The sequence below is a fragment of the Apis laboriosa genome, unplaced genomic scaffold (genome assembly GCF_014066325.1).
Source record: "Apis laboriosa isolate Shangri-la unplaced genomic scaffold, ASM1406632v1 scaffold11_cov152, whole genome shotgun sequence".
Classification (NCBI taxonomy): domain Eukaryota; kingdom Metazoa; phylum Arthropoda; class Insecta; order Hymenoptera; family Apidae; genus Apis; species Apis laboriosa.
In genome coordinates this window covers 3,047,705-3,069,820 of record NW_025221020.1, presented here as the reverse complement: position 1 = coordinate 3,069,820, position 22,116 = coordinate 3,047,705, and the positions used below count along the sequence as shown (strand labels likewise).

The following is a 22,116-nucleotide window of genomic DNA, read 5'->3' as shown; positions in this document are numbered from 1 at the left end:
TTCCGTAATCGGAACTTAGCTGGAACCGGTGGCTCGTGGCAAAACTGTATTGTTCGTTCGAGGCAAACCGTTTCCCATTAATTAATCGGGTGCGCCAGGTCCACGCAGTTGATTTGCATCCGATCCGCGAGCACGATACATCCGGATTGTCAGCGATCCATCGCTCTACCATTAATGTCTAAATACAATCGTCGGTTTCTCCCGTCGACGAACCATTGAATTCTAATCAACCGCGAAACGTGAAACGTGCCGTCACAAGTTACGATATTTCCAATGATATCGAGAGCCTCGTGGCCTCGTAATTTGGCCGGGCCGTGAACCCGGAAAACGGGTTTTATCTTTGCCGGAGTGTTCTCGAATCCCTGATGCGGAGGAGAGTGCGGGGAGATACGTTCAAAGGACCAAATATAGACGCTCGATAACGTGGGCACGGTTTTTGAAAACCGTTTTTATTTCCCCTATATCTATCGAAATAGAAAGAATATTTTTAACCGGCGAGTTGCGTGTATAACAGTCCGTATATATATTTCGAAACTTCTCCCTACACTCTATAAAAATACTACTACTAAAAAAAAAAAAAAAAAAAAAAAAAGAAGCGCGAGGGTGAAACAACAAAAGCTTCCAGTAACGCTACCAGTTTTCCCTGTCAAATCAACGCTCGCACGACCTTCACTAACGATAGCGCAATTGTTTCCAGGACCGGGGTAGGCGGAGCATGGAACGCAACGGAGGAAATCGTAACGCCGAACAACGATACAACTTACAACATCGAGAATTTGCAGCCGTTCACCGTCTACAGTTTTCGCGTGTCAGCGGTGAACGCCATGGGAAGGAGCAAGCCAAGCGAAGAGACCTTTCACTCCGTCACTCTTCGAGAATGTACGTTCTTCTTAATTCCTCCTATTTAAAGTTAAACTTCCATCTTACGTGTATATTAATCATATACGATATTTTTTTCCCCTCCTTACTTCGTCGTATAACCAATTCCTATAACTCGGAACCTCCTGAAACATGGAAAGGCGCATTAGCGGATAACACCAGAGGGGGGGGAACGATAATAGACATAAAATCCAAGGGAAGGTGTCCAAACGGAACGAGTCCCTCCGGGGCAATGCTAAAGCTCGCGAGAGTAAACGGCCCGAATATAACGAAGGGTAGAGCCGTAAAAGGAGGAGGAAAACGAAGAGCGAGAAGATGAAGGGGAGCGAGAAGAATGGTTTGCACGGCCGGTTTTCCGCGGCCAGGCACCAAGCGTCACGAGATTGACGCAGCCAACTAAGGAGGCGCTAATTGCAGCACCGGAAGGAACACAGTGTACAATCGCGCTTAACTCGAGCAGTCCGTCCACCTTTCCTCTCTCTCTCTCTCTCTCTCTCTCTCTCTCTCTCTCTCTCTCTCTCTCATCCCCCGTCCTCGTCGCAACCTGGAAAATAGGTTGAGCGGACGCGCGCGCGAGCTCAGCCCTATAAATTCTGTCAACGCCGCCGAGATTGGTCGACGCCTTGTGTATGTGTACCCACGACAAACTTTGCATTCGCGAAACTATGACGAGGAAGATTACGACGAAGACGAAGACGATGCTAACAAACGGGCCGCCGATGGTTAACGCGCGCCAACAGCCAGCCCCCGATACCCATGAATTCCCATGCGTATCGCAATGGCAATTAGCGCGTTACACGGTCCCAGTTGATGGAATTAGCTGCGAGAGATTCCCCCCCTCTCCCTCCGCTGTATATTCGATCTCGAAGCAACGGATTGTATTAGTTTGCTATACATGGAATTTCTTATCGCCTTCTTGTCGTTTCGGGGACAATTAGTAGGAAATTGGAACAGGGAGAGGGGGGGGGAGGGAAGGGGGGAACGCTGCTTCTGCTCTTCCGTTGGCGGAAACGTTGGAGGAGATGCGGTTTTAATATAGATAGAATTTCTTACGGTTTTGGCGTCCTTGTTTTTCCTCCTTGTCACTCGAACGGATACAATAATAGGGAGTAATGGTATGATCTTTTTTTCGTCTCCTCTGTCTCCTCTGGGGGAAACTTCGTTCGTTTTTCGGGCGAGTTCGCAAACTCGCGTTGATCCGATTAATTATAGTGATTAATACTGGGGGGTGGAACTAACGTCGGTGAAATTACCACCTGTGGCTAAAATTACGGGCACAAACGTTAAAGAGTTTGCTCGGTGTGCATTTGCTTTTAGAAAATTGATACGGATTTATCTGAATGAACACAGCTCGATCACATGATCGGCTAATATTTATACTGCTTTCGTTACAAACGTTCATCGCGTTCAATGCAAACGGATCTCTTTGTTTTTGAAAAACAAGATAAATACATATACGCGCGATCGCAAGTTTGCAAACTTGGTGGATTACCACCGCGAATATTATTTTCGTTTGATAAATTTATTGATACGAAAAATTAATTCAGTGTATCGTGGAAATAATCAGATTTATCAGAGGGGGTCAGAGGGGAGCGAAAAGAAAAATTCGCCCGATTTTCCTTCCTTCCTTCCTTCCTCCCCTCCCCCCGATATCGAAAATTACGAAATAATTAATATTGAACGAGATATCGATATATCGCGTTAATCATTAATATCCCATTTCATCGTTAACAAAACTAAACACACAGAATTAATTAAATCTGTAGCCAACGATTTTATAGAAAATTTAACGCGTGAAATTTAAGTAACATATGTATTCCGTGCAAATATCGAGTTACAATGAGTCATCGATTGATATATTGTATTACTCGATTAATTCGTTTGCCTCGCTATGGAATAATCCCGATAGGTTGAGGGATAAAAAAAAAAAAAAAAAAAAAAAAGATATGATTAAAACGTAAAATTGCCGATACTGGATGCAGTCGAAAGCAATTTATTATCGCGGTATCAATTGGACGAAATACAGAGTGGTCGAAAAGAAGGGGGGGAAAAAATATACGATATTTCCCAAAATTCTCGCATCGGCGAATTTTCTACAATTCCGCGCAAAATTATCTCCGCTTACGTTAACATTTGGGCTTATCATGGTAAACCAAAATAAATATATTTTTGAAGAAACGTTTCCTCGTGTTATCCTCTTATTCCTCTTTACATATTTCTTCGTAACGTTGATACGGTTTTTCCCAAAATTTTGGACATGCTACCGTAACCGGATATCTGATATACGAACTTGCATAAAACAAACCAGAACAGCGGAATATAATAGTAAAACACATTTTCGAGACGGAGAACGTAATGGTGGAGAAAACGCGAAATGAGTTTATTAAAGCTTATCGAGAGACGAAACGACAAACGGCTAGTACCGTTTTACGTTTTATTTTCATTTTCTAATTGATTTAAGATCGTTGCGCGGAATATTTTAACATTACATCATTATACGTATAGAATTCACACGCGTACATTCGCGCAAATGGCTTTTCTATTCCAATGACGCGAAATATCGACACCGTTTCCGTTTTTCGCGTGTTGTTTCGAATTACCGCGTGATACGCGACATATCCACGTTAGAACGTCAATAAACCGGTATTGGTAATAAGCTCGTTGTTCAAATAGCGTAATTAACGAAGCGATAACCGCACGTTTAATAAACCGGCTTACCGAAACAGATTAACAACGGGGACTATTTCTGCATTACGTATTAATCTTTCCGCGCTGTGAAAACGTGTTTTCAGTTCTGGATCAATTACCGTGTATTACAAACAACGGTGATTAATTGAATCACGTTAAAAAAAAAAANAGAAGAAAAAGAAAAAGGAAGGGGGGGGAAAAAAGTGATTCCAAGCTATGATGCGATAAAAACTAGATCCTTAACTGAAATACGCAATACCCGCGAGATTCTTTTAAAAAAGTTTTCCGATAAACAACTCACGGCGAATGAATCTCGCGACGAAAGCAAATCCGCGCGCGTTAAAACCGATCGTCGATCGGCCGCTCGAAATCAATTAAAATCAGGCCGCGAAACGAGCATCGAGAGGGGGGTGAAAAAAAAAGGAGAAAAAAAAAAAAAAAAAAAAAAAAAGAAAAAAAGAATCGCGATGTGGCAAACGTTTGTCGGTGTGGCAAATACGGGGCAAAAATGGTAGACATCGATTTGGAAATCTAGCAACGGTATGTTTTCGATGCTCCGTCGAGTCGAATCGAAACACGGAAATCCCGTCGATCGGTTGCCTCCAACTTAATAAAGAAATCGGTCGTGTTGTACAAATGTACAAATTTGCGCGCATGCGTGCGCGCGCGTGCGGAGTCAGAAAGATAGATCGATTATGATGGCGGGTGAGGTAGGAATAATTATCGGGTTGACAAGATCGGGCCGCATAGGCGATCGCGTGGATTCGCGCGTCGATAACCGATTTAAATACCGGGGGATCGTGGATCGTTGTCGATACGAATGCATGCGCGGGCGAACGCCGAGAGATGAGGACTGAAAAAAAAAAAAAAAAAAAAAAAGAACTAACAGAAACGTTACGAGTTGTTAAACCGAACGCGATTATATTCGTTTCACGATATTGCACGGCTCCGGATCCGTTTTGTTTTTCTCTATGCTTTTCCCTTGCCGCCGTTTCCCGATATTGCGATCGGAAGCGAAGTTTAAACGCCGTTTTCACAGGAATCGTCGCAACGATAACGTCCCGCGATCGAGCAAAACATTGACACGGTGAAAATTCTAACTTTAAAAAAAAAAAAAAAAGAGAGAGAGAGGGTGAAGGGGAGGTGAAAAAAGAACCTTGGCGAATTTTTTTTCACCGCGAACGAAAACGCAACGGGAAATCGATCGAATTGTTCTTTTTCTCCTCCTTCGTCGCGTCGCGAATAATTAATACGAGAAAAGTCAATTTCGTTCGGTGTCTATTACGAGGAGATCTCTTGGAAAGCGAAGCGATCGTATCGATCGCGAAGGGGAACGTGATTCTTTTCGACGATAATACACGATACGCGAGATTGGAATCGAAATGCCCCGAATGTATTCGAAACAAGTCCGCCCGGATTAAAATTCAAGCTCCTTCCTCGATTCGTACCCGATGCCCGATCAAACAGTGAGCAGATATGAGTAATTCAAGAACGTAATTCGATTGGTCGTTTCGTGTGCTCGAATCACGACCGACTGATGTGACATTCTATCTGAAGATCGATGAAGTCTTTCCGGATCCGGAGTGAGCACCCGTTTGAAACAGGATGACAAACCTTTGCTCGATAGTGAGCGACGAGTAATACGTCAACCGTGACAGGATGCTTTCCTCGCGACGAGACGAATGAATTTTTCAAAATCGCCCGATCCAAGGAAAAATCTCTAACGCTCCGTCCGTGGGAAAGTAACCATCGTTGGATCAAATTCCAAATATAAATTTTTAATAAATAAAATACAAATAGAACGCGTCAAAACGTGCGAAATCTAAAATTCGAGCGCGTAAAATCGAATTTTCAAGTATAACTTCTACGAGACGATATCATGCGTGGAAATATGGGATACGTGTAACGAGAAGAAGGGACGTTAATTTCGTAAAACCGTGAAATTCCGTGAAACGTCGAATATCGAATGATCGATGGAGGATTAACCGAATAACGTCGAGGTTGCCTTTTACTTTGGCAAACACAGATAAATGAACGGTTGAACGTCGATACACGGACGAACGCATAAATGAAACATGTAGGTTAGATGGCAATGATTGCGCTGCAATAACGAGATAATAACAGTTATCGGGATAATAAACAGGCAATTAATAGAAGGCCGTGTATTTAATACCGTCAATACGAGACGCGTGTGCGTCGACCAACATAAAAGCTAATAAATAGAGAGATCGAGGGATATGATAGAATACGAGTCAGTTCGATGGAAACAACGTCGATATTATCGCCGTCGAGGCCCAGAATCCCGTTAACGTTGTCGCGAGATTTGTTATTCAATCTCATCTTTCTTAAAAACTACGCGAACAACTCTATTTATGTTTATGCGTTTCTTTTTCATTCTCCTTTTTTTTTTTATTTTTTTTTTTTTTNTTTTTTTTTTTTTTCTTAATAAAATTTCTACTAGTTTACCGAAGTGTTTCTTTGATCTTCGCCTCCGAGAGATTGAAGGGAAGAACTCCTCCAATCTCTTCGCGCAAATAGATACACCTTCAGAGAATAATTAATTTCGCAGCCGGTAAACGTTCCACCCCTTTGCAGTCGTTAATGAGATGCTACGAAACTTTTCCTTTTTTCCCCTCTTTATCTCTCTCTCCCTCTCTCTTTTTCTCTCTTCCCGTCCCCCGTCCGTTTAACTTGGCGCACAACTACCCTTAAGCGGCACGCGGAGCGTCCTATTCTCGATCCTCCGGCGATAAATATTCGAATTAGGTGTTCTCTCTCTACCTAAAGACACTTTTCAGAAAATAGCCCGCCTTGTTGTAACATTGACCCATATTCGAAGGCGGAGGAAAAATTGTTTCGCCCCTCTTCCAATTTCTTCCACTTCTCTCGAATATATTCTCCTTCGATCACGGGCACGATCGTTGCAACAACCGGGATGAAAACAAATGAAATTGACGATGGTTGCACGATTAACCGATAATACGTCAACATCGCGTTCGTTAGCGCAATTTATCGCCAGCATATTCTAATTCGCGATACTAATTGTTCGGTACATAAACATACGTACGCGTAGATGTGCAAAGGATAGGTGTGACGAGGGAGAGCGCGATGCCCACGTCGGTGTACAGGAATCCACGGGTTGGCTTAAATGAAACGCTGCCCTTTCTCCCTCTCTCTGCCCACCACCACCATCTACCTCCCCACTCTCTCTCTCTCTCTCTCTCTCTCTGTCTCACCCAGATCAATAGGGTGAGACTCACCAACGAAACTTCTCCTACCGCTTTAGCCCCGGACCAATACGTACACCGACTGTCCTCGTTCCCTCCGAAGGTCGTTGCCGCCTGTCCCCCCATAAATATATCGCGTAACAGAGCCACCAATTAGCCATCGGGACAGCCGTGTCGGCGTATATACACGTCCACACAGGGAGTTCTAAGTTTCGTGAGTAGGGGAGGGAGAGGGGTGTCGAGTCCGCGCGAAAATTGGAAAATTCGTGGCGCGGTCGCAGCACGGCGGTAATTTCGGCAACATCCTCGGCCCGCGAGCCAGTAATCAACCTGAGTTATGAACTTGAACGCCGAGACCGCGCCACCGGAAGAGTGGTGGATCGTCTCGCTTTTATTTCCCTTCGGAGCTGATAAGAAGGGATTCGTGGAAATTCTTATCCGTACTTACTTTTCCTCCTTCTCCTCCTCCTGTCTCCAAGTTCCACGTCTTCTTCGTCGGTTACTTTTTTTCTTTTTTTTTTTTTTTTTTTTTTTCGTTTTATGTCGCGCACCAGGATGTGGAAACTGTAATTCGCCAAGTGGCGGCGGCGTTTTTATTGCGCGAGTATCGCGGCAACTCCGTCTATTTAGCTTATAGAACCGCTACACTTTACCTAGCGCGCCGCACTTTATTATCGCACGGGATATTGAATTAGTTTTTCTTTTTTCTGTGGGATTCGAAGAGAAAACGAAAGAGGGCTTCGAACGAAAATTTCGGAGGGATATTTGAAAAAAAAGAAGAAAAAAAAAGAGAGAAAAAGAAAAGAGATCGACGACGTCGCGTGGCTTTTAAAACGTGGAGGGAAGCATAGCCGTCGTAAACGTAGCCCTGGCACAGGATCGTAATAATTTAACGCAGATTTTGCGACGGTAAAAAAAAAGAAAAGAAAAAAAAAAGAACGCGTCGCTCGCATTTATTACGAAAGCTGAATTATCCCGGCGAAGTGGCCGGCCCGGAATCGCATGAAAGACTTATCGCGCTCACCGTATACCACGTAATACCTGACCCACTACAATGTCTTCAGCTAAGCATTAATAATTCTGGTTGTTTCGTTAATTGACTGCCACCGCAACGGTGGTGGCCGAGGGAAACAGCGGTTTTGCTTGAATTGAAATAAAACGTGACTGGAATAAGAACGAATGCCCCGAAGCTAGTAAACTCGAAAAAATACAATCATGATGTATAAACTAATTTGCAGATATTAAAAGAGCTTTCTCGTATTCGCGATAAATTTTTTTCTGAAATATAACCTGTAAAATATGTTGAATTTTATTTTTCTTCTCGAGAAATATTGTTCAACGTAATTTGAATCATCCGTCTGAATATTGTAGTCTGTTTCGAAGTATATGTTAATTTAAACGACAAGAATAACAAAAGATAAGAAATCCTGATGAAAAGTAACGTGGATGAAAATTAACTACCACGTAATAATTAGTGAAATGGAACTTATCGTCCAATTTATGAATAATTGTGAGAAAAAGGATTATCGAAAATGAAAACGGACAGCCAGTTTTAAATGGAAAAATTATTCGATCGTTCTACACGTATTTCGCGTGTAAATAAAAAATACGATGATCGCGATTTTAAATAATTTTGCTAACCGTCCAACTCGAACAAAATAATCGAGAATTTATTAATAAGGCAATATAGATAATTGATTCACCGAAGAAAACCGTGCTCTGAACTGATCATTTTTATATTCGAAACTCTTCGAAAAACCTTCGACAAATATTTTTTTTACCTTATCATCCTCTTGTTTGTAAGTAACATTTGGTAATAAAAGAATAATCATTTTGATACACACTTTTCTTTATACCCGCTCCCCAAATATCTCTCAATTCCCTATTGTTCCTAATTCGTCCAGTTAATCTAACCCCCAATATCTCGCGATTTTCCCGACCGACACGAATTTCCCTGAACCCGCGAAACAATAACAAGCATTCGTCCGAGCAATTTCTCCGTAAACCAGCCGACTAATCGTTGTCACCGGCAATTATTCACCGAAACGTCCGTTCGAAGTTTCGACCGGGATGCATTAATTAATCCGTCGACTTTCACCCGCTCGTTCACCCGCGGACGCTTTATTTTCGCGGCCCGGTTATCGTCGCCTTCGCGGCCAACATTTCTAACACGGACGCTAACGAGTCGGCGGAAGTTTGGTACCCACCCCCTGTCATCGAGCGACGCGTGACGCGCATTAAACGTCTTCAAATTATTTCCAAGGCAATCCCTCGTTCCACCAGAAGTAAACACGGAACGGAACTTCGACAACTTTCCATCCGCGAATATTGGCGCGCGATAACGCCAACAAGTTTCGTCAACGATACGGACGCCGCTTAAGTTATGTTGGACCGTTTTGAAAGGGCCGAGGGTACCGTGATCTCGGTTGCCTGAGATAAGAGGAAAGTGGGAATTAATAACGGACACAGGTTTCCCGACACGATTTAAAAAGGCAACGCGAGTTGCTCAATGCAACGCGATTATACCTACATTACGTAACTCGTGTTGGCTTTTTAGGAAAAACGTTGTTGGAATTATAAGAGTATAAAAACAGACGTATGAACGTTACGCCCGTTACGTCCTTTTTTTTTTTTTTTTTTTCCTTTCTTTGTTTCTTTTCGACCTTGGAATTTCGTTGTATATTCCGTTACTGCGAGAAACTGGTGGCTAGAAGTTTCGTTGTTACAATGCAACTTAGTATTCGGTGGAGCAACGTCGGCGCCAAGAGCAAAGTAATGAAATAACATGTGCTTATGAAATGTCCTGGTAGTGGAAATGCACGGGATACGATGAAGAGAATTTTAAGAAGGATATATTAAACCCGGAAGTGAGATATAGCTCGGAAAAAAAGAAAGAAAGAGAGAAAGAAAATTGCGATAGCAATGAAAATTTCTATTCCATTTCATTGGGAAGATTCCGCGACTACGTTGGCCGATAAATTGTTCGAGACGTTTGTGACAAATAGAGGAGTCGAGATGAAATAAGCTCGTTCGGATCGTATTTCTTCGCTGGGGTAATTGCTATTATTTTTTGAACGGAACGATGGTACCGTTTTGATCAGCCAGCAAAATTTGATTATGCGAAAAGTATTAAATTACACGCGCACGAATTTTAAACGAGTCGAAAGCTATCAATTGTTGAAAATATTACGACAGGGAAGGGTCCATTGAAATACGTGTACCTGGATCACAAACGTGAGGGGATGGAGGGAAAGAGAAATAATGGGAAATACGATTAAGCGTGCTTGTTCGAATTTTATTCGCGACGACGGCCAAAGGTAGAAAATAAATACGATCGATCCGATATTTATTGCGAGCTGATCATCAAACAATCATTGCAAATACGTTTTTATCCGATGCCACTCGTGTTGATCCGCCTGTTTCGATGTTTCCCGCCCCTTTATCATATGTCTTCAACTAGTACATTCGATACATCGATTTTTTCTCATTATAATTCATTTATTGATGATATTTCGATTATTCTTCAATTTTTTTCTTTTTTTCTTTTTTTTTACTAAGTCAAAAATGAAAACAAATAAACGAGTAAAAGAAATTGGCATAGAAAAATTAAAAATTTTAAATTATTTTGATTATTGGAACGTTCGAAAAAATTATTAATTACAAAACTAAATTAGAAATTCAGAAAAAAAAACTCGTTTTCTTTCTTTCTCTTTTTTTTTTTAAGAAGATTAATCGAGAAAATTTACGAAAATACCTATTAATGGAAATTTTTGTTGAAGTGTTTTTACAATACTCGATAAAATATTTTGCGAGCATAAAAGTATCTATATATTTATGCAAAAATATGATAATGCACATGTTTCATTTTCTCATTTTAGTGCCATCAGGAAAACCTATAATTACCAGCGCTCATAATACATCTGCCACATCTATATATTTGGCGTGGAAAGCGCCCAGCCCTGACACAATTCATGGCGAATTCCTTGGGTATCGAATCGGGTATAAACCTCGAGACAAACCCTATATGGAAGAAAAAGAAGTATATATACGCAATCCAGCCATTGACGTAAGTTGAATAAATATTTGTTCGAATATCTTTTATTATCCGTGTTGCATTTGATTTTATATCGATATTTTGCGTTTAATAAATTTTCGCACGTTTCATTGCAGAATCATACAATCCGCAATCTGCAGACGTACACCCAATACCTGGTGTCATTACAGGTTTTCAACCCGGAAGGACATGGTCCTGCAACCACCATCTCTGTAATGACCGACGAAGGAGGTGAGATTAAAATTTCTTTATTTTTTATGATTAAATATTTAATAAAAAGGAAAGAAATTTAATTGATGTTCGTCTATGTTCAAAACTTGGCGCTTTAAAATTGAAGCTATCGATAAAACAGAACGTTTTAGAAACTTCTATGTAGCTTCGGTCGATAAGCAGAACTTTGCGGATGCATACTTTAACAGAATTCAGAAAGGACGATTTCTGTAATAACGCGTTCTTATCATAAATAAAGAAGAGAAAAAATGGGATATTTTATAAAATTTTATATCATATATTTTGAAATATTAATTTCAAAATATAAATAAAAAATAAAAAATAAAAAAATAAATCTGTCTAAATAAATAGTACTTATTTAAATAGAAATAAACTCTACAAAAAACATTGATTTTTAGCAATATTTTCCTAATATAATTTCATAAATATCCTAAAAGTATATTTAATCTAAGAGCAGATCTATCTAACCATAAATTTAATTTAAAAATATGCTACCTAATTATAAATATAATTTAATCTGCCTATTAAAAATCCAATATTTTTTATGAAATCTGTTTACATAAATATCTGGATATAATAAGAAAGGATATAATAAAAAAGGAAAAAGAGATACAGCTTAATATAAAATACATTTCCAAAACATTCAATATCTTCTATATAACATCATATAATTTTATTTTTCTAAAAGATTTTGAAAACATTACATAAAATTTTAAATATTTTAGAAACTCTGTCTATTAAACGTATAAGACTTTCTTTTTATAGCTCTATATATATAATATTTAAGATATTTGATTTACTACTAAATATTTCACACACACACCAGTAAACCTATAATAAATTCATCTATTAAATTAGATAAATAAAACATTTTTATTTAAAAAGAAAATATATAATCAAATTCACAAAACATTGTTAAATTATTTATATCTTTCATTTTTTTCAATCACAATTAGATAAATTTAAAATAATATAAATTTAAATTTAAATTTAAATTTAGAAATTTGAATTAGAAAATTTAGATTTGAATCTGATTTGAATTGATTATTTCATTATATTTACAATAATTTAAAAAAAATAATATAATAAATGAAAGATATCCATATGTAACAAATAAATACATTTTTTAATACTATTTTTAGTATTATTTTCAGTAACAAATATTCTATTTTTACAAGAGAAGGTTAAAAAAAGGGAAATAATCAAAAAGACTACGAAAATATAATAATAAATCCATTAATGTGAACTTGAACAAAGCGTAAGTGGAATTTCATTGTTTCGCAATATTAAATATATTAAATTTTCAAAAGAAACCGCGAAGAGTGCTTCATTTTATATGCAATACAAATTAATTTACAAATAGTAAAAAAAAAAGAAAAGAAAAATTCGCGAAACAATTATTTATAATAAAGTAACATTAATAAATATTACTTTATGCACTCAAATTTCAATACGCAACACTAATAACGAGATATTTAATACAGTTTCCTTAATAACTGATATAATCCCTCATGTTTTAACTACAGGAATAGAAATTTGCACAATTCTAAAAGCATGGGCATTCAATATTCGCAATATTAAAATAAACGCGATTATTTTTCAACGCAACACTAATACAAAATCGCGATGCCCATGATGATTGGATGATGATAGGCCAGCATGCAAATTGGCCGAATAATACAACAATAATAACTATATATTACTAAAACGAGCACAGTGACAAAATAGTAATAATGACTTCCCATTCTTTGGCGCTAAACAAGATCCAAAAAATGAGAAGCCATTCGTTGCAGCCCTCTTCGTGACAGTTTGTCGGGCCTCTTCGGTCTTCCTCCTTCGGGCGCGATGCCCGCTGAAACTTAAAACTAGGCTCGAGATTTCCTAATCGTGAACAAAGAAAATAAGAAATAAAAAAAAAAAAGACTACATCACGAAAGATGAATACACATGGACGACCAATGATCGCAATGATCGTTGTCCGTTCATACGCAGAATCTCGAGCGCAACGTTCGTTTCGAAACCCGTTTCGCGACCGCGACCGCGGAATTCGAAAAATCGATGAGCCAGAGACGAATAGCATAGTCCATTCATCCATTCTCTTTACCCTCGATTTTTCAAATGTTATCTCCTGAAACAGGTTGTCACGCGAAAACACGCCTACCCGATAAGAGACTGTGACAACCTGCCCGGCCCTACCTACTTATAATTAACACTCATACCAGAAAACATGCTACCTATCCTACCTAAACCTATATTTAAAAAATATAGCAAACCAGACATACCAACACATTCATTCCACGATTCTCACGCATAATACTCGGGCGCAAAAAGCCTACACTAGGGAAAACGTCCCGGGACGCCTCCGACACCCGAGCTTGGCACACTACTTTCACACTCTAACTTTACGTACCTTTTTCCTGAAATCGACTGACGATGATTAATGATCATTGCGTGTAAAATCGCGATAAAAGATTATAATTCAATTTTAATTATCAACATTAATGATAAAAAGAATGGAGTACATACAGAAGTAATACATGTATCTTTATATATGCATTATATATATATAAAAAAAAAAATAAAATTCTTGAGATAAATGATAACATTATTCAATTTTATAAAAATAATAATAATAAAAATAAGAATAGTATTTATAATTCGTAGTCATATAATATTTTTATTGTATATTTTTATTGTAAATTGTGTGAATGAACGTATAATCGAAACGACGCAATTCCACAACCTAACCACACATACACACACACAATGTGAAAAATACGTCGTGCACGATACATTAATGCAATCGTCAGTCGCTGAAAACTTGTTATAAACTTATAAACTATGATCATCATGCCCATTGCCTCTCTCTCATTCAAATAGCACCTGAGCATGTGAATGAGATCCTGGAAATGGACATGGAAAGGATTAAATCTGAAAATCCTAGCTAAAATAAGTATTAATATTATTTTCTAACGGGCTAAATTTTTTTATTTTATTTTATTTCGACTTTAGTAAATTTATTTCATGATTAATTCTAATATTGAAAAAGGAGAATATATATATGTGCTATAAATGAGAAATTTATTTATAAGAATTAATAAAAAACTTATTTTTGACAATCAATAATTAAAAATAATTGATGAAATGTTAATAACCTCAGGTGATTTCTTCATCAAAGTAAATTTTCAAAATGTTCAAAACATATTACTTTGATTCCGAAATCTGCCTGTCGCGAAATATCTTCTTGTATATAAAATTTCATACATTTTTATATGGAAAAAATAATATATTTTTATCTGTATTTCAAATTATATTTAAATACATAATAAAAAATTAAATAAATGAATTATTCCATATATTAAAAAATTATTTTGATTATTATATAATAATTAAAATTTTTTAGTAACGAAATCGGAGGATCCATCCGATTTCTTCACTATATTTAACTAATATTTAATTAATATTTATTTTTTATTCATAAATGTATATTCATTTGACTTTATAAATATTCATATGTTAAATATAATTAAGTATAGTTTGATTTTACAAATTATTATAGTAAATACACATTCAAATTAATTATTAATATCATTCAGATTAATATTATTTTAATAGAAAATTAATTATCAATATTATTTTTTTAACAATTCGATATACAAGAAGACCTATCCTAATCTAATAAATAAAACACATAAAATAGATATATTACTATTCACGAGTATAAATAATACCCGCGGTCACTGTGCTCGTACAAAAATCTAAATATACAACCAGGCACCCGTGTCGATTCGGACTTTTCATCCTACGACATGATTGAGTGACCAGAGGAACAAAAATGCATGCGACTCACCAATAGATGCGAAGAATCTACATTGGCATCAATATGGGTTATGAAAAATCATCATAAAAGCTAAAAAATATCTGTAACAAAATGTGGAATATGATTTATAAATATAAGTATAAAGATTGAAATTCTAATATAATATAATGATAATAAAAATTAAAATCTTGAAATAAAAATAAAAATTTAAAAAATGGAAAGAATTTCATAATAATTTTATAATTTCCAATTTTTCAATACAAGAATAAAAATTTAAATAGAAAGAAAGATAATTACCTCTTTGCGGTCTAATAAATGATTGTTGAATTTTTTTCATGCACTGACTCTAATATATACCGAAAACGAATATTAAAAAAAAAAAAAAAAAAAGAAAAATAAAAGAAGCATATTGAAGCACTTATTTTAATTGCAATTAGCGAAAAAGCACTGACTCTAATTTATTGTAATTAAATTTACTTAAAGTTATTATACTCTAAAAAACATTAAAAACTATTATAAACATTTTATTCTACTGACCGCATTGCACGCGATCACAAATTCTGTGAAAATAAAATTGTGTTAGTGCAAAGAATGGAATAGAAGAAAAAAAGAAAATTTAAAATAATATTTTTCTTTTTCTATTGAAAAAGTACTTACAAACAATGTTTTTATTGTTCTGAAATTTCAAATTGATTGTTAATTTTTTAAATATAAGATATCATATATAAAAAAAATTAAATATATATATACACACACACACACACACACACATTACATATATTATATATATATTTAAATAAATAGTATATTATGAATTATTATTATAGTAATCATTAATATTCCAATAAAGAAATAATAAATATAATGAAATATAATGAATATATTATGCATATAATGAATTGTTAAACTTTACCACGTTTCCATAAAAAGGCATATTGGCATCCATGTTGCATCTTTTTCTTCGAAATTAACTTATATCAGCAATCGATTAATAACCTACACAAAAAAAATCAAAATCTTTGAATAAACATATATAATGTACAAAATTAATCGATTATATTAAAATAAAACAATAATTAAATATAAATTCCATCTTAGAAAAGCATAATATAAAATATTTGCAATACTAACCTATAATTTTAAGAAATAGATGAATAGAATGAATAGGAAAAAAAAGAATAATTTTGCCGATATCCGATTTCAATTTGTAATACAAAATCCTTGTAATAGATTAAATATATAAGTCACAAAAAATAATTATGGAAATAACACTGTACAGCTACAGATAAATCACAAACTTTGGAAAAAGGAAAAAATAATGTCTAAACACTTATTACACAATTATCGATACTAAAGTAACGTCTCGTGATTCGATTTCGATTATCGAAAAGGATTAAAGGAAAGAAAGAACATATTCCACAGTCTAGCAATAAATCGAAATATATCGAAATATGTTGAAAACATATCGAATGTAGAATAAACGCAAACCTCAATTTCTTGAAAAAAATATATGATAAAAAAAATATTTCTATCCTCGAGAAAAATACAGAATAATACAGAAAAAGAGACAAATATATAAATATATACATTTAAAAAAGAAAATCTATTATTCAAATAATTTAATTTGATGCAATAAAATTAATTATAATGAACCATTTACTGTATTTCCGTTTCACTATTAATAAAAAGTGGATAAAAACCTATGTTAAATACATCTATTCTTGTGGAAAAATAGAATAAAAATAAAATTTTACCTAATATAGAAAATTTATCGTACCGTGACATAAATTCTTTCTTCGATATTATCTCAATAATTAAACGATAATCTAGACGATAATCTAAACAAATAAAAGTCAGAATGAACAAATGTATAAATTTACTTATAAATTTACAATAATATTAAAATAAAACAAAAATTGAGCTAAAATAGGTTATAATATAATATAAGCTGTCGATAACCTCAATAAACAAATAGAATATCGAAAACAAAGCACAAAGAAACTTAAAAAATTAATTAATTTCATTCTTATAATGCTTAATAGATTATTAAATAAGCCAACCTGACAATAAATAATATATTAAATAATAGAATTACTTACTGCGTAGTAGAAATCAAACAGCTCGAATTTATGACGCATCCTGTCACCATGATTTTCGGGAGATAAATGATGCCGCATGCTATAGGTTCATCTAAGTCGCTTCTAATTGGCTGGAGTGGCGCGATTCTTTGTTTACTTAAACCGCGCGAAAATTGAAGATCACTATAATATAAATTAATTATAAATTTCTATAATATTAGAGTCTAACAAACTCTGTTTATTAAAAATATAATAAAAATTGAAATATAAAAAATGAAATTAAGCGTTAATTAAGTTTTTAACTTGATATCGCTTTTTAAAGAATAATAATCTTTGTAAAATTTTTAAAAGGAATAATGAAAATTTTTTAAAATATGAACTATGAAAAGCCATATCAGTTATCAGATTTCATCACGAGGAGATGAAAGATGCATCGAAAATATAAATATAAATTAAATATAAATTAAATATATTTATATTTTAAATATATTTGGAAAAGTCATAAGAAAGAAAGAAAATTAAACATAAAAATGAAAGAAATTAAACAAATTTAATATATAAATCAAATTAAATTAAGATCAATTAAATTAAAACAAGATGCAAAAAGAAATTTAAATAAAATTTAAATACCTATTTAAAAAAATCTAAAATACAAAAGAAAATTGAGAGAAATGATAAGCTGAAACAGAAAAATTATTTAAGATAAAATATAATTCTTAAAAATGAATTTTTTCTCATTATTATTATCACAATTTATCATTCATATTACAAATAAATCATGTCTACAAATCATTCATATTGAATATTATAAATTACAATAAAAAATTAAATACTAAATCTCAAGTTGTCCATCGTTCTTCATCGTTATCCTACGTCGATGTAATCTTAAATTTAATCTAACTTAATCTAACTTAATCTAAATCTTCATACTAAATTTAAAATCTATTTGCAACATCCGTATCAAAAATTCTTAACTTAAAATGAAAAAAGAAAATTTTAAAATATTGAACATTTACAATTTAATTAAAAAATAATTATAATGATCAAAAAAAAAAAAAAGAAAGCTCAAAATGTGAATGTTCAAAAGAAAAATAATAAAAAGCAAGCCAAGAAAAAAGTGAATTTTATAGAAGAACCTAAAATACGATAAAATAGAAAAAACTTAAATAACCCCTTCTTTGAATCATTATCGCCCTCACGATTTACGTCAATTGACTTATATGAGTCATCGGACAAATGACTACTTACCAGTTGTGACCAATCAAGAGTTACGACAGTGATTTGGTAAAAGAACGATTTACGTTTTAACGACATAGGAAGGACTAAGGGATACTAGATCCCCGACCACCGGAACCCTCGATTGACCACCGGAAGTAAAACACCTGTCCAGCGACTTCTGCAATTGCTGCGTGATATATAGTTGATAATGACTTGAAATAAGCAGAAAAACAATAAACCGTAAAATAATTATAAGGATAAATTGAGAAAGCAAATAAAAAAAAAAATGATCGAACCATAAGAATAGAAATTCGAGACGAAAATAATAAAAATGAAAAAAAAAAAATAAAAGAATTGAGAATTTTATCTTTCGCTTTAAGTTATATCTTAATGCGGAATGTGCTTACAATTAATCCAATTAATATTCGTTTAATCTATTTAACATCTGTATTAAAAATATTCTGATTTTATTTAAAAGGAAAGAAAAGAAATGAAATTAGTTATATTTTGTCAAACATTGAGGAATAAAATAAAAACGAGAAAAAGAATATCCTTATACAGATTTTATTAATACCTGCAATCTAGTCTATTAATAAATTGAACAAAATAATTAAAAGGAATTAAACTTTGGACTAGATTGCAGATGCGTAGTTCTTAGCTTGCCATCGCTTTTCGAAAACTATCATTTATAAAATATATCTCGTATTAATGAATTTAAAATATTTCGAAAATTTTCTAATGAAATATTTGTAAAATATTTTTTATATAGAAAAAAATTTTTGAAAAGCGATGCCAATTACCAGGTCTCACCAACGAGGAGGTGACTACGCATCGAGACCCATTTAAAGCTGAAAAATAAAAACGAGATATTAAAATTAATAATTAATTTACAAAAATTAAAAAAATATAAACTATAAAAGCATACAATATAAATTAATGATAAGTATTAAGTAAATTAAAATAGAGTAAAACATACAAGAAAGAAAATATATAAAAATTAAATAAATTTGAAAAATCTGAAAAGAAATATTAATTAAACATACATAAAATGAAATAATTATCTAAATTAGTGTATAATTATATTTACAATAATCTTTATAAGAATCTTTTACATTCATCGCAATTTATTGCTCATAAGTTAATCTCACATTGTCCATCGATGAGATCTTAAACTATCTTAAAATCAAATTTAAAATTTATTATACATGATACTTATTCGCAATATCCGTATCAAGAATACTTTCGTCTAATTTAAAGTGAAAGAAAAATGCAAAATATTAACTATTTATATCAAAAAGAATTATAATGCTCAGAATGTAAGTAATTGAAAAAAAAAGCCAACAAAATGCGAATTGAGAGAAAGATAAATATCGAAAAAGAAACAATGTGATGAATAAAAATGAAAAAGAAACTTAAGAAACAACCTTCTATAAATCATTGGCACCCTCATATCAATGGAGTTACGAGAATCGCCGAACAGATGATATTTAGTCCTGACCAATCAAGGGTTACGACAGCGGTCTAGCAGAAGAACGATTTACGTTCTGACGACACAGGAAGGGATACTAGATCTCCGACCACCGATTTATGAGAACGGCGTTCGACCACAAGACCGAACTCTGATCAAATACTCAAAGGTACCAATCGACCAGAGCGTGGATCCTCGACTTGCCACCGGAAGTAAAGCATCTGTCCAGCGACTCTTTTGCCACTTGCATGACATGTGGTTAATAGTGACTCGAAATAAGCGATGGAAAAACAATAAATCGTAAAATAATCATAAGAATAAATTGAGAAAGAAATAAGAAACGATTCGAATAAGAATAAAAAAAAAAACTCGAGATGAAAAGTAATGAAAACGAAAGAGAGAATATAAATGAGTAAGAGAATTGAGAATTTTATTTTTCGCTTTAAGTTAGAGAGTGTATCTTGATACGGAATGTGCTTAAACATTAAACACCTAATCAAACTAATATTCATTAACTAATTAATGATCTGGGTCAAGAATATTCTCGTCTTATTTAAAAAAAATGAAGTTATTAGAATTTTATTAAATATTAAGTAATAAAATAAAAAAAAGAAAAAAGAGAACATCCTTGTCTAGATTTTATTAATACAATACCTGTAGCCTAGTCTATTAAATTGATTAAAATAATTAAAGAAAATCATATTTTAAATTGAATTGCAGATATACGTAGTTCTTGGCTTACCATTATTTTTCGAAAATTATTATTGATAAAATATATCTTATATTTCTAAATTTTTTTTAATGCAAAAAGTTTTGAAAAAAAAATTTGAAAAGCAATGGCAATTATTCGGTCTCACTCACGAGGAGGTGACTACGCATCGAGACTACGCCTGTAAAAAACATAATAAAATATATATAATAAAAATTTAAGACAAAAAAGGTTCTATAACATAATTAATATCTATAAATTTAAGAAATTTGAAATATAGAAAAAAATTTTAAATTTAAACAAATATTAAATATATTAAATATATGATAAATAGGAAATATATTAGAAATATATGAAATATAAAAAATAATTTAACATAAGAGTAAACTAAATCTAAAAAAACCTGAAACATATAAAAAAAATCAATCACATAAAGCATAATTAATTTAAAGCATTAAAAATCTTACATGTATAAAGAAGTAAATATAAATTAAATTTGATTTTGATATTTTGCACTAAATTTAAATATTTATACAATTATTTTATAATTAAAAAATCAACAACATCTACTAATTTTTTTAAAAAATTTAATTTTAAACTTTAATAACAAACACTATCAATTATTCGAAAGAAATGAATTTTTATCTGTAAATTACAATAAGAATATTAAATAAATTAAAATTATAATAATTATATTTAATTAAAATATATATAATTATTTTAAACAATATTAAAAGAATTAAAAAATATTTTCATGAACAAAGTTTTTAGCAGTATTTTCATTAACAAATGAATATTTAGGAGCGCTAAAAAAAAAAGATAGCCAGAAGAGGCTAAAAAAGATCAAAAGATCACTCTCTTGCAGCTCTTATAACTACACTTGATGATCCCAAAACAAGATCTTCTTGCAGCTTTTATAATTGCACTACATGACCCAAAAATAGGATCACAATTTCCATAATATAATTGGAAGATTCATGGACATTTTATATACAACATTACTTTTAAAAAATATGATCATTTTTAATGCAATATTATTTTCAAACATGCGATCATTTTTTTTAATGCAACTAACTCTTAAAATGAATTTAATAAAAATGCAAATAAAACTAATATCTCTAGTATTAATGATTAAAAAAAATATTCTATTTTATCAATAAAAAAACAATTTAATTTTAAAAAATTAAATTTAAAAATTATATTTTATCAAAATCAAAATTACTAAAAACATTAGCGATATCTCATAAATATCGTTATTTTTCGCAACTCTAATTAAAAAACTGCGATTTGGCCATCGATGACCAATTCGTTTCAGTTTCGCTCTCGATTTTTATTTCCAGAAATAGATTGTCACGCAAAACGCGTCTATTCGATCAGAAGAGAGTACTTGTCCAGCCCTATCTATAATCAGTGGACAAATATTGATTCTAATTTCCATTTAAGGATTTAAAAAAACTCTTATGAAGCGAACATTGGCTCTAATGATCGCAATTAGTAAATTAGAAGAATCTGAAAAACAAAAAAGAAAATTAATGTACTTAGTTTAGCATCAGTTTTCAAAATCTATTTTTACTAATATAATATAATTCTAATATAATAATTTTTAATATAATATAATTTAATATATTTTTAATAAATTAATACAATGTGAAAACTAATGTCAATTACCAGATCTCACCAATGAAAAGATAACTACATTGAGATCCATATAATAAAAAATAAATTATTAAAATTTATTTATGTA

At 32.9% G+C, this 22,116-nt stretch overlaps 1 protein-coding gene across 1 annotated transcript in view; it reads left to right on the top strand.

The window, feature by feature from the left end:
- LOC122719985 (tyrosine-protein phosphatase 99A-like) overlaps positions 1-22,116 on the top strand; it is a 330,852-nt gene that overhangs the window by 278,820 nt on the left and 29,916 nt on the right. The window contains exons 4-6 of the mRNA XM_043946354.1: positions 698-879; positions 10,673-10,860; positions 10,965-11,079. Of these exons, the coding sequence (XP_043802289.1) occupies positions 698-879; positions 10,673-10,860; positions 10,965-11,079 (485 nt within the window). The remainder of the gene's footprint in view (positions 1-697; positions 880-10,672; positions 10,861-10,964; positions 11,080-22,116) is intronic.